Consider the following 15403-nt stretch of genomic DNA (forward strand, 5'->3'; position numbering starts at 1 on the left):
CTCTGACGTGTGTAAGGCGGCCTTGCGATTATGTGGAAGAAATGTTCTCATCTGTGGCCCATGAAAAGCTTTTGAAAAATATGTAATGAGTTTTATTATGTAGAACACTCAAAATGCTACTGTGTGTGCGCACAACATACAAACTGCTTGGAAAGTAATTTGAAAGTTGATGAATTAGTTGCCACATTTGATTAGTATCTGCGCTGGCCCAAGATGAACATGTGCAAATTGTTAACAAATGCACACATACCAGGGAGGGTCAAACTGGACCACTTGACAGATGAAAAGGATTGAAAATTACGAAGGAAATGTTATGGGTAAAAAAAATACCACTTCGACTGGCCCAAACATAAAAAAAATAGCACTCACAAAGGACGAGGAGATTTGGATTTGGCTTTTTACCTCTTCTGAGAGGCACTCTACCATCAGCTCACATACTGTTAGGTTCCCCTCATACACAGGAAATACGGGCTTTGGAGGTGTGATTTTTGGGCAGTGCTTTATTTGCTTACAGTCAAAAACCTCATAGGTCACACACCTGTTTTGTACAATAAGCCACAAACATCAAAATATGTTTCACATTTGGGTTGCATGTAAGACCCTACTTGTGCTTGTACAGATCTTCTGCAAGAGCTGGTGGTGATCTTCCATCAATTCAGCAAAGAGAAGTCAACAAAATAAGAGGATGATATTTGATCTTACTTCCCTACTTCCTACTTCCTTCCTGGCACCAATTACATTCAGTACATTCTAATACACAGTGGAAAAAATAGAAACCAGCAATGCCAGTGGGTTGTTATCACGGCACATTTTTGGTATGTTGGTTGCACTTTATTCAGAGGCAAGTTTTAGTTGCCTTGGGGTAAGGGTCTCAGTAGGCCTGAAGGAGTTGTGGAAACCCTACTTCTCTCCTAAGATAACTACCATAAACACAGACCCAGACAGATGGCAGAATCTCCCTAAATTCAAGATCTTCGGCAAATGCTACCTCTATAAATCTTTAAGAAAGTTGCTAACAAGCCTCTGGGCCTAGTACATAGGACTTACTTCTTCTCTTACTTCCAGGGTTTATTCTAATGTGCAGTTGTACCCCTTTTGTGCAGTTGTAAATTGAAAATGTGCGGTTGTAAATCCAAATTTGTGCAATTGTAAATACTAAATTTTTACAGATTTTTTTTTCACATTTTGTTTAATTTTCCAAAATTTCCATGATGAAAACAGTTGATAATGTTAATATTGAACCACAACAGAAGTCACTGATCACTCAACAACAATGTATTTTTATTTTCATTAAATTTACAATGTAATTCAAACATACTTATTATTTATTAATAACTTAGATAATATTACTTCTAACTACTTCATACTATACACTGTAAACCATGCAATTGTTACTTATTACTTAAACAATTAGGATTATCAACCATTATTGCTTCTGACATTATAAACCTCAATGAGCAAAAGAAGCAAAAACCATCATAATCTAGGGCCGGCCCAGGGGTCATACCAGAAGTACAAGATCATAAACGTCAAGTTACAACAACACAAACCTAAAGTAAAGTTAACTTAAGTATGGCTAGCATAGTAACATTTAAACCAATGTTCAAGTAAGTGCAACTCATTGGCTGTCTTATGTGTCTTTGGTAAGAGTCATATCAACATCAACCTTAGGGCTTGTGCAGTTGTAAAAAATCCTTAGAATAAACCCTGCTTACTTCTGTTCATACAACAGAGCCTCTGTCTTTATTTTGTCATCATGCTATAAATATCAATGCAGTGAGACCGATTGGGTGTATAACCTTTTTTGTCAACAATTTCCTCAGCTTTAGAGGATGATCTGAGTTCCCAGTCACTATTCATGCTCCTTATCTGCTCCACTCGACTCCCTTCTCTATTTATTTCTCTCGTTTCCAGCTCTTGATGTGCAAACTGACAACTGTTGACTTTATCATGTTAATTTCTGCTCTGTAATCCATCCATACAGAGTATAAATATCCAAAGCATATTATCAGCATTCATTTTAATCACAATACGTTATCGGTACCATTTTATTCTCCATCCCTAAAATATGGTATATACTTTATTTTAGGGTATGTCATTTATCTAGCACTTTTATATTTGTTTTATTGTTGTGATTCATAAAATGTTGTATGGAGATAAATTTTTGTATCCATCTGGAATAATCTTGCAAAAGTAATACTTTATTTTGTACATTGTTTCTTCACTGTATAGCTTCATTTTTCACATTAAAACTGTGTTTCCTGAAGCCCTCTTTTAAAGAGTTGTTCAAACTTGTATGGCAAGTGAAGATTCTTCTATTGCTGCTAAATGATTGAACCAGTTTAAGTAGAGTTCACTGGTTCCCAAAAAGGAAATTTTGTGTCACTTTTTGTTAGCCAATCATAGACAATCTCCTCACTGAAGAGCAGAGAGTTTTTTTTAGGTCATCTACATTCACCAAAGCATGCTGAATGCAATGATGTCTCTAAAGTTGGCTTTGAATCTCACATTTCTGCTCTTGGCTACCAACGGTAAGGCGGCTTTTATATCCTTAAAATTGTGAATCCATTACCAGCATTTCAAATTTTTCATGCAATTTGGGTAAATGGCACAAACGCACAAATTTCTGTGTCTCTTTTCAGCCAAGATGACTGATGGGAATTATGTACGTCAGGAGAACAGGTTTTTATTGGCTAATATTGGTGGAAATGCGTATTTGCCATGTTTCTGCAAACTTGATTCTGCAGTAATGTTTTACTGGTACAAGCAACCCCTCGGACAGAAACCACGTCTTATTGCTACATACTACAAACATGATAACAAACCCACATTATGCAATGAATTTAAGGACGACAAACGTTTTACAGTGGAAATTAAGGACAATATTTACAGTTTGAATATCTCAGATTTGGAAGTTTCAGACAGTGCTACTTACTACTGCTCTGGATACTTGTCGCACGATTTTGAATTTGCAGAGGGCACGATACTCAGTGTAAAGGGTTCAGGATTGGACATCCTAGCGTCAGTCCAGCAGCCGCCGTCTGAAACCATCCAGCCTGGACGTTCCGTGACTCTCACATGCACGGTACAACCTGGGACCTGTGAAAAAATACACATGGTTTACTGGTTTAAAAACACAGAAGATCATCAATCAAAGATCCTTTATGTCCACGGGGGCCGGAATAATAACTGTGAGCATTCAGCTGGGATCCAATCTCAAACTTGTGTCTACAACTTCCAAATGAGGAGTGTGAATGCGTCCGATGATGGGACTTACTACTGTGCTGTTCTCGCATGTGGATACATTGTGTTTGGAAATGGGACCAACTTGGGCTCTGAGCCTAAGTACACTGGATGGCATTTGCAGAATTTGCTCACTTTCTTGGGAGTAGCTTTAGCATACACCGCTATCTTGGTCATCACCTTGGCTTTGTTGATGTTCAAGATGTACCGACGAAACCTCCTCAGACAAACAGGTAAAGGTTTTGCATTTGGCTAACAACATTTTATTGACTCAGCATTAAAAAAAACAGCTTTTTCTTTCTGTTTCACAACTAGAATCTCAAGCAACACCCCCATATTCAACACCACCTTTGACGACAAACGCAGAGGTGAAAATGGGCCATTAGGCCTTTCTTTGTAACTTTTTCCCCCAACTTCATTTATGTCACATATTTAATTTGCTGAAATTTTCTCAACAGGGCGATCAGTATGCAAGCGATCTCCACTATACTACATTCATGGAATACAAAGGCAGAAGATCAAGAAGACAGATGGATGACAGCATGTGTGTGTACTCGTCTGTGAGGCAGTAAAGCTGGACTTTGTTTTATTTGTTTAGGAGTAAGATGTGATTTTGTTTCATGTCATTAATATATAATATACATCTTCATCTTGCAGAAAAATGCCATTTTATTCCACAAATCAAAAATGTGTCGAAACAATTCTGATTTAAATGGATGTTTTCAGGATGTTGCTACACAGGCAAGTCTTTTTATAGCATCCCTGTGGTCTGTAGACAGGACCTACAGTATATTTTGAACATCAGCACTTTTTTTCGTCCATGTGATTTCAAGCTGAGCGTCTCTGTAGTCCTTACGTGTTCATGGAGAACAAGCTGCATCTAGAAAACTGGCAAATTCTAAAAAATTTTCTTTCCAATCAAATGTTTAAATCAAGATAAGCTGATTCCCAGTGGAAATAACTTGCTTTTTGTTTGCTGTTACCCAAATAAAGTGATACATAAAACCACATTTGTATCATAAATATATTTATACTATAATTTGACTGTCTGTCTGTTACTCCCAAGTCATTTGGCGACTTTCCAACAAACTTGATATATGGATGAGGGTCAACTCTAGAATTATCCTTAAAGGGTAAAGGTCATTGGATCTAAGGTCAAACCTTTGATTTTTTTTTTTTTAATGTATCCATTTTTATTTATTTATTTTACTCAGATGTCCACCAAACTTCTCACATATTCGTGGCTCGGTTCTGGAATTGCTCAGGTGAGATCAAATTAACCAAAGGTTAATTACTGGGCTTAATGGACAAAATTAAAGTTTTGCACCCTCATTTGCACTAAACTACAACCCCTGACAAAAATTATGGAATCACCGGCCTCGGAGGATGTTCATTCAGTTGTTTAATTTTGTGGAAAAAAAGCAGATCACAGACATGACACAAAACTAAAGTCATTTCAAATGGCAACTTTCTGGCTTTAAGAAACACTATAAGAAATCAAGAAAAAAAGATTGTGACAGTCAGTAACGGTTACTTTTTTAGACCAAGCAGAGGAAAAAAATATGGAATCACTCAATTCTGAGGAATAAATTATGGAATCACCCTGTAAATTTCCATCCCCCAAACTAAAACCTGCATCAAATCAGATCTGCTCGTTGACATTGACCCTATGTGTCTTTTTGCAAGGAACGTTTTCACAGTTTTTGCTCTATGGCAAGATGCATTATCATCTTGTAAAATGATTTCATCATCCCCAAACATCCTTTCAATTGTCCAAAATATCAAGGTAAACTTGTACATTTATTGATGATGTAATGACAACCATCTCCCCAGTGCCTTTACCTGACATGCAGCCCCATATCATCAATGACTGTGGAAATTTAGATGTTCTCTTCAGGCAGTCATCTTTATAAATCTCATTGGAACGGCACCAAACAAAAGTTCCAGCATCATCACCTTGCCCAATGCAGATTTGAGATTCATCACTGAATATCACTTTCATCCAGTCATCCACAGTCCACGATTGCTTTTCCTTAGCCCATTGTAACCTTGTTTATTCTGTTTAGGTGTTAATGATGGCTTTCGTTTAGCTTTTCTGTATGTAAATCCCATTTCCTTTAAGCGGTTTCTTACAGTTCAGTCATAGACGTTGACTCCAGTTTCCTCCCATTCGTTCCTCATTTGTTTTGTTGTGCATTTTTGGATTTTTGAGACATATTGCTTTAAGATTTCTGTCTTGACGCTTTGATGTCTTCCTTGGTCTACCAGTATGTTTGCCTTTAACAACCTTCCCATGATTTTTGTATTTGGTCCTGAGTTTAGACACAGCTGACTGTGAACAACCAACATCTTTTGCAATATTGCATGATGATTTACTCTCTTTTAAGAGTTTGATAATCCTCTCCTTTGTTTCAACTGACATCTCTCGTGTTGGAGCCATGATTCATGTCAGTCCACTTGGTGCAACAGCTCTCCAAGGTGTGATCACTCCTTTTTAGATGCAGACTAATGAGCAGATCTGATATGATGCAGGTGTTAGTTTTGGGAATGAAAATTTACAGGGTGATTCCATAATTCTTTTCTCAGAATTGAGTGATTCCATATTTTTTTCCTCTGCTTGGTCTAAAAAAGTAACCGTTACTGACTGCCACAATCTTTTTTTCTTGATTTCTTATAGTGTTTCTTAAAGCCAGAAAGTTGCCATTTGAAATGACTTTAGTTTTGTGTCATGTGTGTGATCTGCTTTTTTTCTACAAAATTAAACAAATGAATGAACATCCTCCGAGGCCGGTGATTCCATAATTTTTGCCAGCGGTTGTATATATATATATATAGAGAGAGAGAGAGAGAGCGAGAGAGAGAGAGAGAGAGAGAGAGAGAGAGAGAGAGAGAGAGAGAGAGAGAGAGAGATAGATAGATAGATAGATAGATAGATAGATAGATAGATAGATAGATAGATAGATAGATAGATAGATAGATAGATAGATAGATAGATAGATAGATAGATAGATAGATAGATAGATAGATAGATAGATAGATAGATAGATAGATAGATAGATAGATAGATAGATAGATAGATAGATAGATAGATAGAGGGGGGTGTTCTAGAATTGCTTGGCAAGGTCAAATTTGCCAAAGGTCAATCACTGGGGTCAAAGGTCCCTCTCCGCTCCCAACTAAAATTGTATTCAAACTTGGCGCACATATGAAGTTTTGTAAGAGAATTTGTGAAAAGTCAATCAAATTTGTGAAAAGTCAGTCATTGGGTCCAAGGTCATGTGTGTCCTCCCACGTTCTTTTGCTGAATTCTGCCCACCCCAAAATTGTGCTTAAAAAATTAGTTTGGCCAAAGATCAAGGAGTTTGATTTTAAACCTGATTTGGTTGATTTTAAACCTCATATATGGCCACACACTTCCAGAAATGTCCTGCCAAGTTCGGGCCACAGATCAGTCATTTGGGTGAAGGCCACGGTCATTGGGTCAAATGTCAGATTGACATCCCTAATGGCCCCTTCTCACAAAGTGTGAATTTGGTCAAATTACAGCGAAACAGCGTGAAACAGTTCAAATTAGCGCACCATGAAACATCGCACCAATGGGTTTGCGTGGTTTGTGCATGTGACAGTGTCTTTTGAGCAGGAACACAGTGTGAGCAGCTGCTCACACTGTGGGATGAGCTGCACCACATCACGTTGCTGATGTGGAGGAAAATAAAATAAAAACCAGCTGTATAATTTGTAAATATCACTGGGTTGATATAAATAATACATAAAAGGGAATGCAATACAGAACCCCACGGTTAAATAACCCTGGTTAAAAAAGAATGACACTCATGGGATTTGAACCCACACACTGAGATAACCAGACAGAAACTTTACCACTGCACTACAATCACTGTCTCATAATAGGAGTGTGAAATGGCTAAAATCAACAAGCAGATAAATGTATTTTCGAAAAAAAAGAAAAAAAAGCGCTGTGACAACTGACCATCCAGTGTTTGGTACGGTGTATTTCTGCTGATACGTGACTGAAAGTGGCATATTTGTCCTACTGTTGGCCTGTCATATGGTCCTGCGGCACGCCACCTACTGTCCTGTCAGACAGACGTGATGTTCAGATCGCCTGCTGCATGTCCACATGAACTGGCGGTCCGGTCCAGCTGGAACAGCCTGTCAGTGTGCACGCTCTCCAGCCCGTTGCAGAAGTGATATATGTTTTTATGTATTTTGATGTGAGAACAACAAGCTACACACGCTCGTGTCCATCAAAACACAATGCGTGTTCTGCAGCTCTGATGTCCAGGACCAGAGTTGTCAACAACTGCCACGCCCCGTCCATCCAGCGCACAGACCAAGGTGTCACTCTGTGATCAGATCAGAGGCGTCTCGTCTGCGGGGGGCGCGCTAACCATACACATACATGTGTTGGGGGGACAGCAGGGCACTCGGCAACTCCACAGTCATGGGGCACTAACTCAAATTTCACATCCAGCTCGACAATGATTGCCTGCTGACTGTTTTCGTGATGATAGTACGAATGGCCACACACTTTCTAAGTGTCAAACGAGCGGTGTTAGATGTTCGTGTGTGTCAGCTGGAATTTGACCAACGAGAGGGTTCAATGGGCTCACACAGCGCACACTCTGTTTTTCAGCCGCTAGTGTGTGCAAATAATAGTAGCAACAGGTGTACGAGGCGTTCGTGGCAGCTATTAATTTACACGTTTTGCATACGATTCCTGCTTCATGCACACGTCATGTGCACTTTGACCAAATTCTCACTATGTGTACTGCTTTCATGGCCACAGGTACTATTACTTAGTATGAAGCACTAGCAGATTTTTGGATTATTATCTCTTCTTGCATTTGTGTAAAATTATTATGAACATATAAAACCATTTCCCTGCAAATATTGGAGGTTTTTAACAGTGATTCTTATTGTTTAAAGCTGATCTGTACATCTCACAGTATGTGTGAAAATAAAATAAAGAGCTCATTGGTTACTGAAATACAGCTATTCATGATTTCAAAAGGGCAAAAATGGGAATTTCTGGTCATTTGTGTCAGGAAAACTGGATCAGATGTGGACTTTGGGTCCTTGAATAACAAATTAAATCATGTGCTCTGCAGTCTTTTCTGTCAGATACACAGTGGTTGAATTTTATAGATAGCAATTCAGTTTTTGACTATTTAGATCCTCTAATACAAAACTCTCCATCTATATAGCTCCATAATCTCAAAGTGATTAAAAACCTTTGCAACACTATATAATGGTAAAATATAGCAAGAAATGCTTTAATTATGCTCCACCTTTAACAGAATTAAAGCATCACTTTTACAGCAAGTTGGCTCTCCTCACATCAGGTGATAGAAACAAGAACCTGCAAGTCACTGAACATTTCTTCCGCTTCCTCTAAAGTGATCATAAAGAACAAGAACATGACAGAATCAGGTACATTTACATATATGGAAGTGACCATGCATGATGACCAGTGAGGAAAGCCATCAAGAGGTCAACAACACTTCATAAACACTGCATGCTGCATTATGGCCTGCAAGACACAGACTGCATTTTGGTCTATCTAGTTGTCACTGGATCTAGATTATGGACATACTGCAAGCAATTCAACCCAGTATTAAATTATAGAAACAATTTACCAAAGTTTCCTAAAGGTTTCCAAACATATCCCCCCCCCCCCCCCCCAAAAAAAAAGGCCAGCAACCTAGAAGAGCTCAAACAATGCACAAATAAGTTGCCAAAAAGGTGGTTCAAGGTATCAAAAGCTAGTTTGAGGAGAAATATAACATCTAGTACAGTCTTGCTTGTTTGAGCCTAAATAAAAAAAAAACATATTTCAGTAAAAACTACAGAATATGGAATTTGAAATTCACTGTACAAACAAGACATTATGTTCTGCTTTCAATTAAAATAAGGACCCAAACAAACTAAACTTACCGTAACATCATGTTGGTCAGGTTGCTGCATTATAGATATACAGTAAACCTTTTGTCCAAGTTATTTTTAGGTTTTGGAAAGGTCACCATCATTGTGGTGTGGATATTTGTTCCTTTTATCATAGCTTTGTAGATCCCAAGAAAGTCACGCTGTCAGAGCTTTTCAATATGGCAAAAAAGAGAAACAAAAAATTGCCTGGGATAGTCATGTTGCTAGCTGCCAATATTCCACTCTGATATAGGTTCTAATTGTTACCTTTTTTTATTGCCAAAGTTCTCAACACTTAATGTGATGATAATTGTCAAAGTCTGCGGCAACCCGTTAGGGATCACGGGTCTCCACAGCAGATCAATCGTTTCCATCTCACCCTGTCCTCTGTATCTTCCTCTGTTATACCAACCACCTGCATGTCCTCCCTCAGCACATCCATAAACCTCCTCTTTGGCCTCCCTCTTGTTCTCCTGCCTGGTGGCTCCATCCTCAGCATGCTTCTCCCTATATACCCTGAGTCCCTCCTCTGCACATGTCCAAACCCTCTCAATCTCGCCTCTCTGACTTTGTCTCCAAACCGTCCCACCTAAGCTGTCCCTCTGATATGTTCAGGGTCGGACTGGGAACAAATTTCGGCCCTGGCATTTTTCCTCTGGACCAGCCCACTATTGGCCCGACAAATCCACCCCCAAACACGCACACCCACCCGTCCATACCGAACCCCCAATGAACAAATACTATACACCTAAACACCATGAACACACACCTAAACACACACTTTCACTGTCATTTCACCTTGATCATAGTACAAAATGCGGACCCGGCGCCACGAGGGGGCATCCTGATAACATTAAAGGCAATTACATATTTTGACGAAATTACAAGTTTAAATGACTATATATAGGGGGGGGGGTAATGTGTAACCACTGCTAGGATTCACACAGCAGCAAATTAAGGAGCTGAAGTCCGTAGCTGTTGCATTTAAATATTAACAAAAGTAAAGCACAGTTAATTAAGATAAAAGAAACGATTCCAACCTTGTATCAGTAGAAGAGCGGAGAGAAGTCCAGGCGCCGAGGACTCAATCCATTCACAGGGGCGGGAGCGGCCGCCTGCTCTTCCTGCAATCTGATTGGCCACCCTGTATGCTTCTCCATTGTCATTGGCTGTTGGTCATGTCAATCATTGTGCTCGATGTAAGTCTCCGTTGTGTGATCAAACGGAAACAAAACTGAAACCTAGAATAAGACTGCGCCGTGTATGAAACACTACAGAACTTTTATTTTGACACAAATTCAGGAAGTGGCTCTGCAGTTGCGCCGTTTAAATGCTGTAGCTTCACCGATCACGGACTTTCCTCATGTTGACAGCAGCGCGCGGTTCGAGAACACTGTATATTTCTATAATCTCTATAAATATGGGAGGGCCGGCCCACACACGTCTAAACATGCAGCGGCCCACCGGGCAAATGCCCAAAATCACAGATTATCAGTCCGAGTCTGGATATGTTCATTCCTAATCGTGTCCATTCTCATCACTCCCAAAGAGATTCGTAACATCTTCAGCTCTGCCACCTCCAGCTCTGCCTCCTGTCTTTTTATTGTAGCGGGATGAAGGTCCCGGGTCCTGATTGAAAAGACGTTCCCGCTAGCTTGGCTAACGGGGAATACCCCTTTAGCTGACCTGGTAGAGGAATGGTCTTTAGTACGAGCTGTCGTGGGTTTGATCCCACCGCCGTCCCGGCCACAAAGGTCCTGTGGTCACAATCTGGCGTCACGAACAGGATGTGGGTAGTCACAGAACATGCTTAAATGCAGCTGTGACTTCGGGACGAAGTCAACAATGGTGGGGAGATATGTAGCGGGATGAAGGTCCCGGGTCCTGATTGAAAAGACGTTCCCGCTAGCTTGGTTAATGGGGAATTCCCCTTTGGCTGACCTGGTAGAGGAATGGTCTTTAGTGCGAGCCGTCGTGGGTTTGATCCCACCGCCGTCCCGGCCACAAGGTCCTGCGGTCACATTATTAATGCCACTGTCTCTAAGCTGTACAACATAGCTGGTCTCACTACTGTCTTGTAAACTTTCCCCTTCACTCTTGCTGATATTCTTTGGTCACAGATCACTTCTGCTACCTTTCCCCACCAACTCCACCCTGCCGGCACTCTCTTCTTCACCTCTCTACCACACTGTCCATTACTTTGGACAGTTGACCCCAAGTATTTAAACTCACAGTCTCTCACAGTTGAAGTGTACCTACGATAAAAATGACAGACCTCTCCATTCTTTGTAGGTGGGAAAACCTCCAAAATCAACAGTGGATGAAATAGTTATTTTCCCCACGGTAGGTTGTTCACACACTTTAACTTCTTACCTTCAGAGGTTCTGAAGGTAAGAAGTTGTGAATTGTGTCAGAAGTCTACAGACAAATGCAAGCTTCCAAATTTTGCCTTAAGTTATAGTTTCACTAATGTTAGCAAACTAAACCTATCATTTGATCAATACAACATAAATTATGCTAAGTACGGACGCCTGACTGTCATTCTATAATTTGCACTCTGGGTCCTTGGACATTCTATTCTCAATAATTTATATTAAAACTTTGTACAACTTTAAGGATTTTTAACACAATAACACCAAGAGCAGCCTTGATGCTTTACCACGCCTTCTAAAAAAAACTTTCCAGAGTAGTCGTGAACATGTGCACCGGAGATGCCTGGCTGACCAATCAAATGCAGTCCTGTCTCTGAAAAGTGGAGAAGGTACCAAGAACTTCCTCATTTAGCACAACAATTTGAACATGACATCTATAGTGTCTGCTTTGTGTCTCGCATTTCTGCTCTTGGGGAAAACAGGTGAGTTGTATCTTCTTGTTTTAATCTATGATTTCCTTTCTGATAAAAAACAATAACAACATGAGTTTGTCTCTGATTCCTCTTTAGGGGTGATGCCTGATCTGAAACTGTTCTCGTATGTGCGTTTCCTATCAGCTAATGTCGGCGATGATGTGACTTTGCAATGTATCTGTACAGTTAATAGTGCAACACATTACTGGTATAAGCAAACACTGGGCTGGAATCCAAGGCTTCTCTGTGACACAAATCAGGGAAAAGTCACATTTCATGGGGAGTTTCAGAATAATCCACGCTTTGCTGTGAAAATCCATTTTGGTACGTCGTGCAACTTGATGATCACAAATTTAAGTCTTTCTGATTCAGCTACTTACTACTGCGCAAAAGATGAGAACTTGATGTTGGAATTCGCCGAGGGAACGACCCTTAATGTACAAGGTCCTGGTTTGGATGTCCACGCATTGGTCCATCAGCCCTCATCCAAGACCATCCAGCCTGGAGGTTCTGTGGCCCTTAACTGTACGGTACCATCTGGGACCTGTAATGAAAAACACAATGTTTACTGGTTTAAAAGTGCAGAAGATAATCAACCAGAGGTCATTTACGCTTATGGGGGCTCGAATAATCAGTGTGGGGCTTCACCCGTGATGCAGTCCCAAGCGTGTATCTTCACAACACAGACCTTGGACGTTTCCCAGGCTGGGACCTACTACTGTGCTGTCGTGTCATGTGGATACATCTTGTTTGGAAACAAGACCAAGGTGGACCTTAACCGTAAGTAATGTAAAAGATTCTGGTTGCTCAGTCATCAAACTGAAGGTGATCTGACGATGTCTGAATGCGCAGGTGACGTGGTCCCTCCCATCTTAGTATTTTTCTTGAGCGGAGCTTTTGCGGTCACCACCATCCTGATTCTTTTCTTGGCTTCCTCTATGTACAAGATGAACAAATGCAAAAGCTGCAGATTGCCAGGTAAGTTCTTTCCTTCTTTCAATTGCCTATTTTGTGTTCTGAAATTTTGCCATTTCAGCGAGAGTTTTGTATTGTTTTTCATAATCTAGAGAATCAAGCAAGAAGTCCAGCTCATCCCACCAATGATGCACAGGTAACTAATTAAAGCATAATTTTAGATTAATTGCTGAGAATTTAAATGCTTCTCTCGAGTACGTCTCCGTTTTAGTTGCCTTCAAATCCTATACAATTTATATTTCATATCTACTTATACTGAGGCCAGTCTGAGATATTTTTATGTCCTATTTTATGTTGTATCATTGCCAGCAAAACAATGTTTTACATTTCCACTTTTGGATTCCATCTTAAAATTATTGTTCCAAAACCTGTAAGAATCAAAAGAAATACCTGTTAATAACATTCCATGCCAGGCTGTGTAATCTATATTATAATAGCCAAGTGGCCTCTGTGTATGTGTGTGTGTGTCTGGCTTCAATCACAGCAAAACTGGGGAGAGCTGACATTTGCTGTTTGGTATGTGTATGTATTTTGGGTCAAGGATGAATGCTGCAACAACATAAAGTTGATAAGACAAATATTTTTTGAGAAATTAGCAATTTTACCTTACCAGTAAACAATAGACGTTGTGCAGCAATGCACCATGGGAGTTTGGGGTTTTGAGGTTATAAATGTTACTGTGGTTCATGTTAGTTTAACAGTGTTGTTCGTGATATTGACTGATTGTGTTTTTGTAGTTCAATTGGTTTAGTCAGTTTAGTTAAGTGTTATGTTGCTCTTACCATGAGTGACATCAGTGTCATATTGGTACCATGAGTGACATGTAGTGCTTTTAATGTCTTCCACCACTGTCTCTATTTGGAAAATAAAAAGCACCTAACAGCAGATTGCAGAAAAGACAAATAGTTGTGTGTGTGTGTGTGTGTGCGCGCGCGCGCGTGCGCGCGCGTGCATGCATGTAATTTTGATCACGCACAAACTGGGGAGAGCTGATATTTGCCATAAACCCAGAATACATAAACATACCAAATACAATCATAAACATACCAAATACAGATTGTATTTGGTATGTTTATGTATTCTGGGTCAAGCATGAACAGTACCAAAACCGAACATTGATAGGATTAATATTTTTAGAGAAGCTACATGTATTAGCTACCAACACTGAACAATGGACATTTATATTTACTTTCTGGACTCACACGCCAATGTGGTAGGGGGTGGCTAATCATGTATATATTAAAAGTGTGAGTGCGTGCGTGATTTTTATTTAGTAAGTTCAATGTCGGTACGTATATAACTGTAAATGTTAATGATACATGGATGACACAAGAAAGTGAAAACACTTATTTCCATTTGGTCCATTTAAAAATCAAATTACAAAATAGAAGTAAAAGTACTACTACTACAACTACTACTACTAATAATAATAGTGTGATAATAATAGTGTATGATAACAAGAACCTAAACAATTTCTAAATACATTAAGACAATAAATTAACATTAAATTACGCAATTAATGATAAAGAAAAGGGTTAAGTTCTTCTTCAAAAAACTGTTGAGGTCTAAGGTTCTAAAAACATTCTGGCCTCACACGCCAATCTACCCAATCTAGAGCCTGTGGATTACCATGGGCAACATGCTAGTATAACAATACGCATCTTGTGGGAATTATAAACATGTTTAGTGATGTAAGCTATATTTTACTTTTATAGTGTTTGCCCAATGATGCATGTACCAAGGTAGGCTATACTGAGGACATTACTTAGCCTAACTTGAGATAGCACACTATTCTAGCATTGTGTCGATTTATATATTAGCATGTTGCAGATGGGACGTGTAAAAATCTAGACCGTGAATATAAGACAACCCTATTTTCAGATGAATTTCAGCTCAGGGGGACTACGACACTATCTTGTACTCAGAAGAGTATGGTAGGAGGGACGACTGAAAGATTTGAGCCTAACCCAGATAAAGTTGGGTTTGGTTCTCCATCTTTTGCATTCTGAGAAACCAACATTTCTCAACATTGCACCCAGTGAGTCAAAACTTCAAACTTTTGAGAAATTTTGCTTTTTCAGAATGGAAAAAGATGGAGAACCATGCCCTACTTTTTCTGGGCCAGGCTCAAAATTTTTCAATCACCCCTCGTATGTGCTTCTCTAATATACGTTTGATTTTGTCAACAGGGTTCCCAAGATGATCTCCATTATGCTGCTCTAAGCCACTACATGTCGGGCCGATCAAGAACACAGACAAATATGGCTGAATGTGTGTACACCACAGCAAGGCAGTAGAAGAAGACACCTCTCACTTGTACATTGTTTCAAAGTTGCATCTCTGAGTGGTTCAGAACTGTAAGGTATATTATAAGTATATGTAATAAAATGTAAAAAA

General features: G+C 39.6%; 2 protein-coding genes across 2 annotated transcripts; both read left to right on the forward strand.

Moving 5' to 3' along the window:
- The first annotated feature begins 2539 nt into the window (after nt 1-2539).
- LOC117505412 lies at nt 2540-4002 on the forward strand. The gene is made up of 3 exons (XM_034165057.1): nt 2540-3476; nt 3559-3611; nt 3702-4002. Exons 1-3 carry the CDS (start codon nt 2606-2608, stop codon nt 3813-3815), a joined length of 1038 nt encoding a protein of 345 aa, XP_034020948.1. The 5' UTR covers nt 2540-2605; the 3' UTR covers nt 3816-4002.
- Nucleotides 4003-11819: 7817 nt separating this feature from the next.
- Nucleotides 11820-15403, forward strand: LOC117504987. Its single transcript, XM_034164491.1, has 5 exons — nt 11820-12040; nt 12128-12811; nt 12884-13009; nt 13099-13142; nt 15196-15403. Exons 1-5 carry the CDS (start codon nt 11986-11988, stop codon nt 15301-15303), a joined length of 1017 nt encoding a protein of 338 aa, XP_034020382.1. The 5' UTR covers nt 11820-11985; the 3' UTR covers nt 15304-15403.

This window comes from Thalassophryne amazonica, chromosome 23, assembly GCF_902500255.1.
Source record: "Thalassophryne amazonica chromosome 23, fThaAma1.1, whole genome shotgun sequence".
Lineage (NCBI taxonomy): Eukaryota > Metazoa > Chordata > Actinopteri > Batrachoidiformes > Batrachoididae > Thalassophryne > Thalassophryne amazonica.

What these genes read in the sequence shown, in the direction of transcription:
- LOC117505412 (XM_034165057.1), top strand. Translation starts at nt 2,606, where the DNA reads ATGGCACAAACGCACAAATTTCTGTGTCTCTTTTCAGCCAAGATGACT. An exon ending in AAACCTCCTCAGACAAACAG is followed by an intron (nt 3,477 to 3,558) that starts GTAAAGGTTTTG and finishes TTTCACAACTAG; the next exon opens with AATCTCAAGCAACACCCCCA. An exon ending in CTTTGACGACAAACGCAGAG is followed by an intron (nt 3,612 to 3,701) that starts GTGAAAATGGGC and finishes TTTTCTCAACAG; the next exon opens with GGCGATCAGTATGCAAGCGA.
- LOC117504987 (XM_034164491.1), top strand. Translation starts at nt 11,986, where the DNA reads ATGACATCTATAGTGTCTGCTTTGTGTCTCGCATTTCTGCTCTTGGGG. An exon ending in TCTGCTCTTGGGGAAAACAG is followed by an intron (nt 12,041 to 12,127) that starts GTGAGTTGTATC and finishes ATTCCTCTTTAG; the next exon opens with GGGTGATGCCTGATCTGAAA. An exon ending in GACCAAGGTGGACCTTAACC is followed by an intron (nt 12,812 to 12,883) that starts GTAAGTAATGTA and finishes CTGAATGCGCAG; the next exon opens with GTGACGTGGTCCCTCCCATC.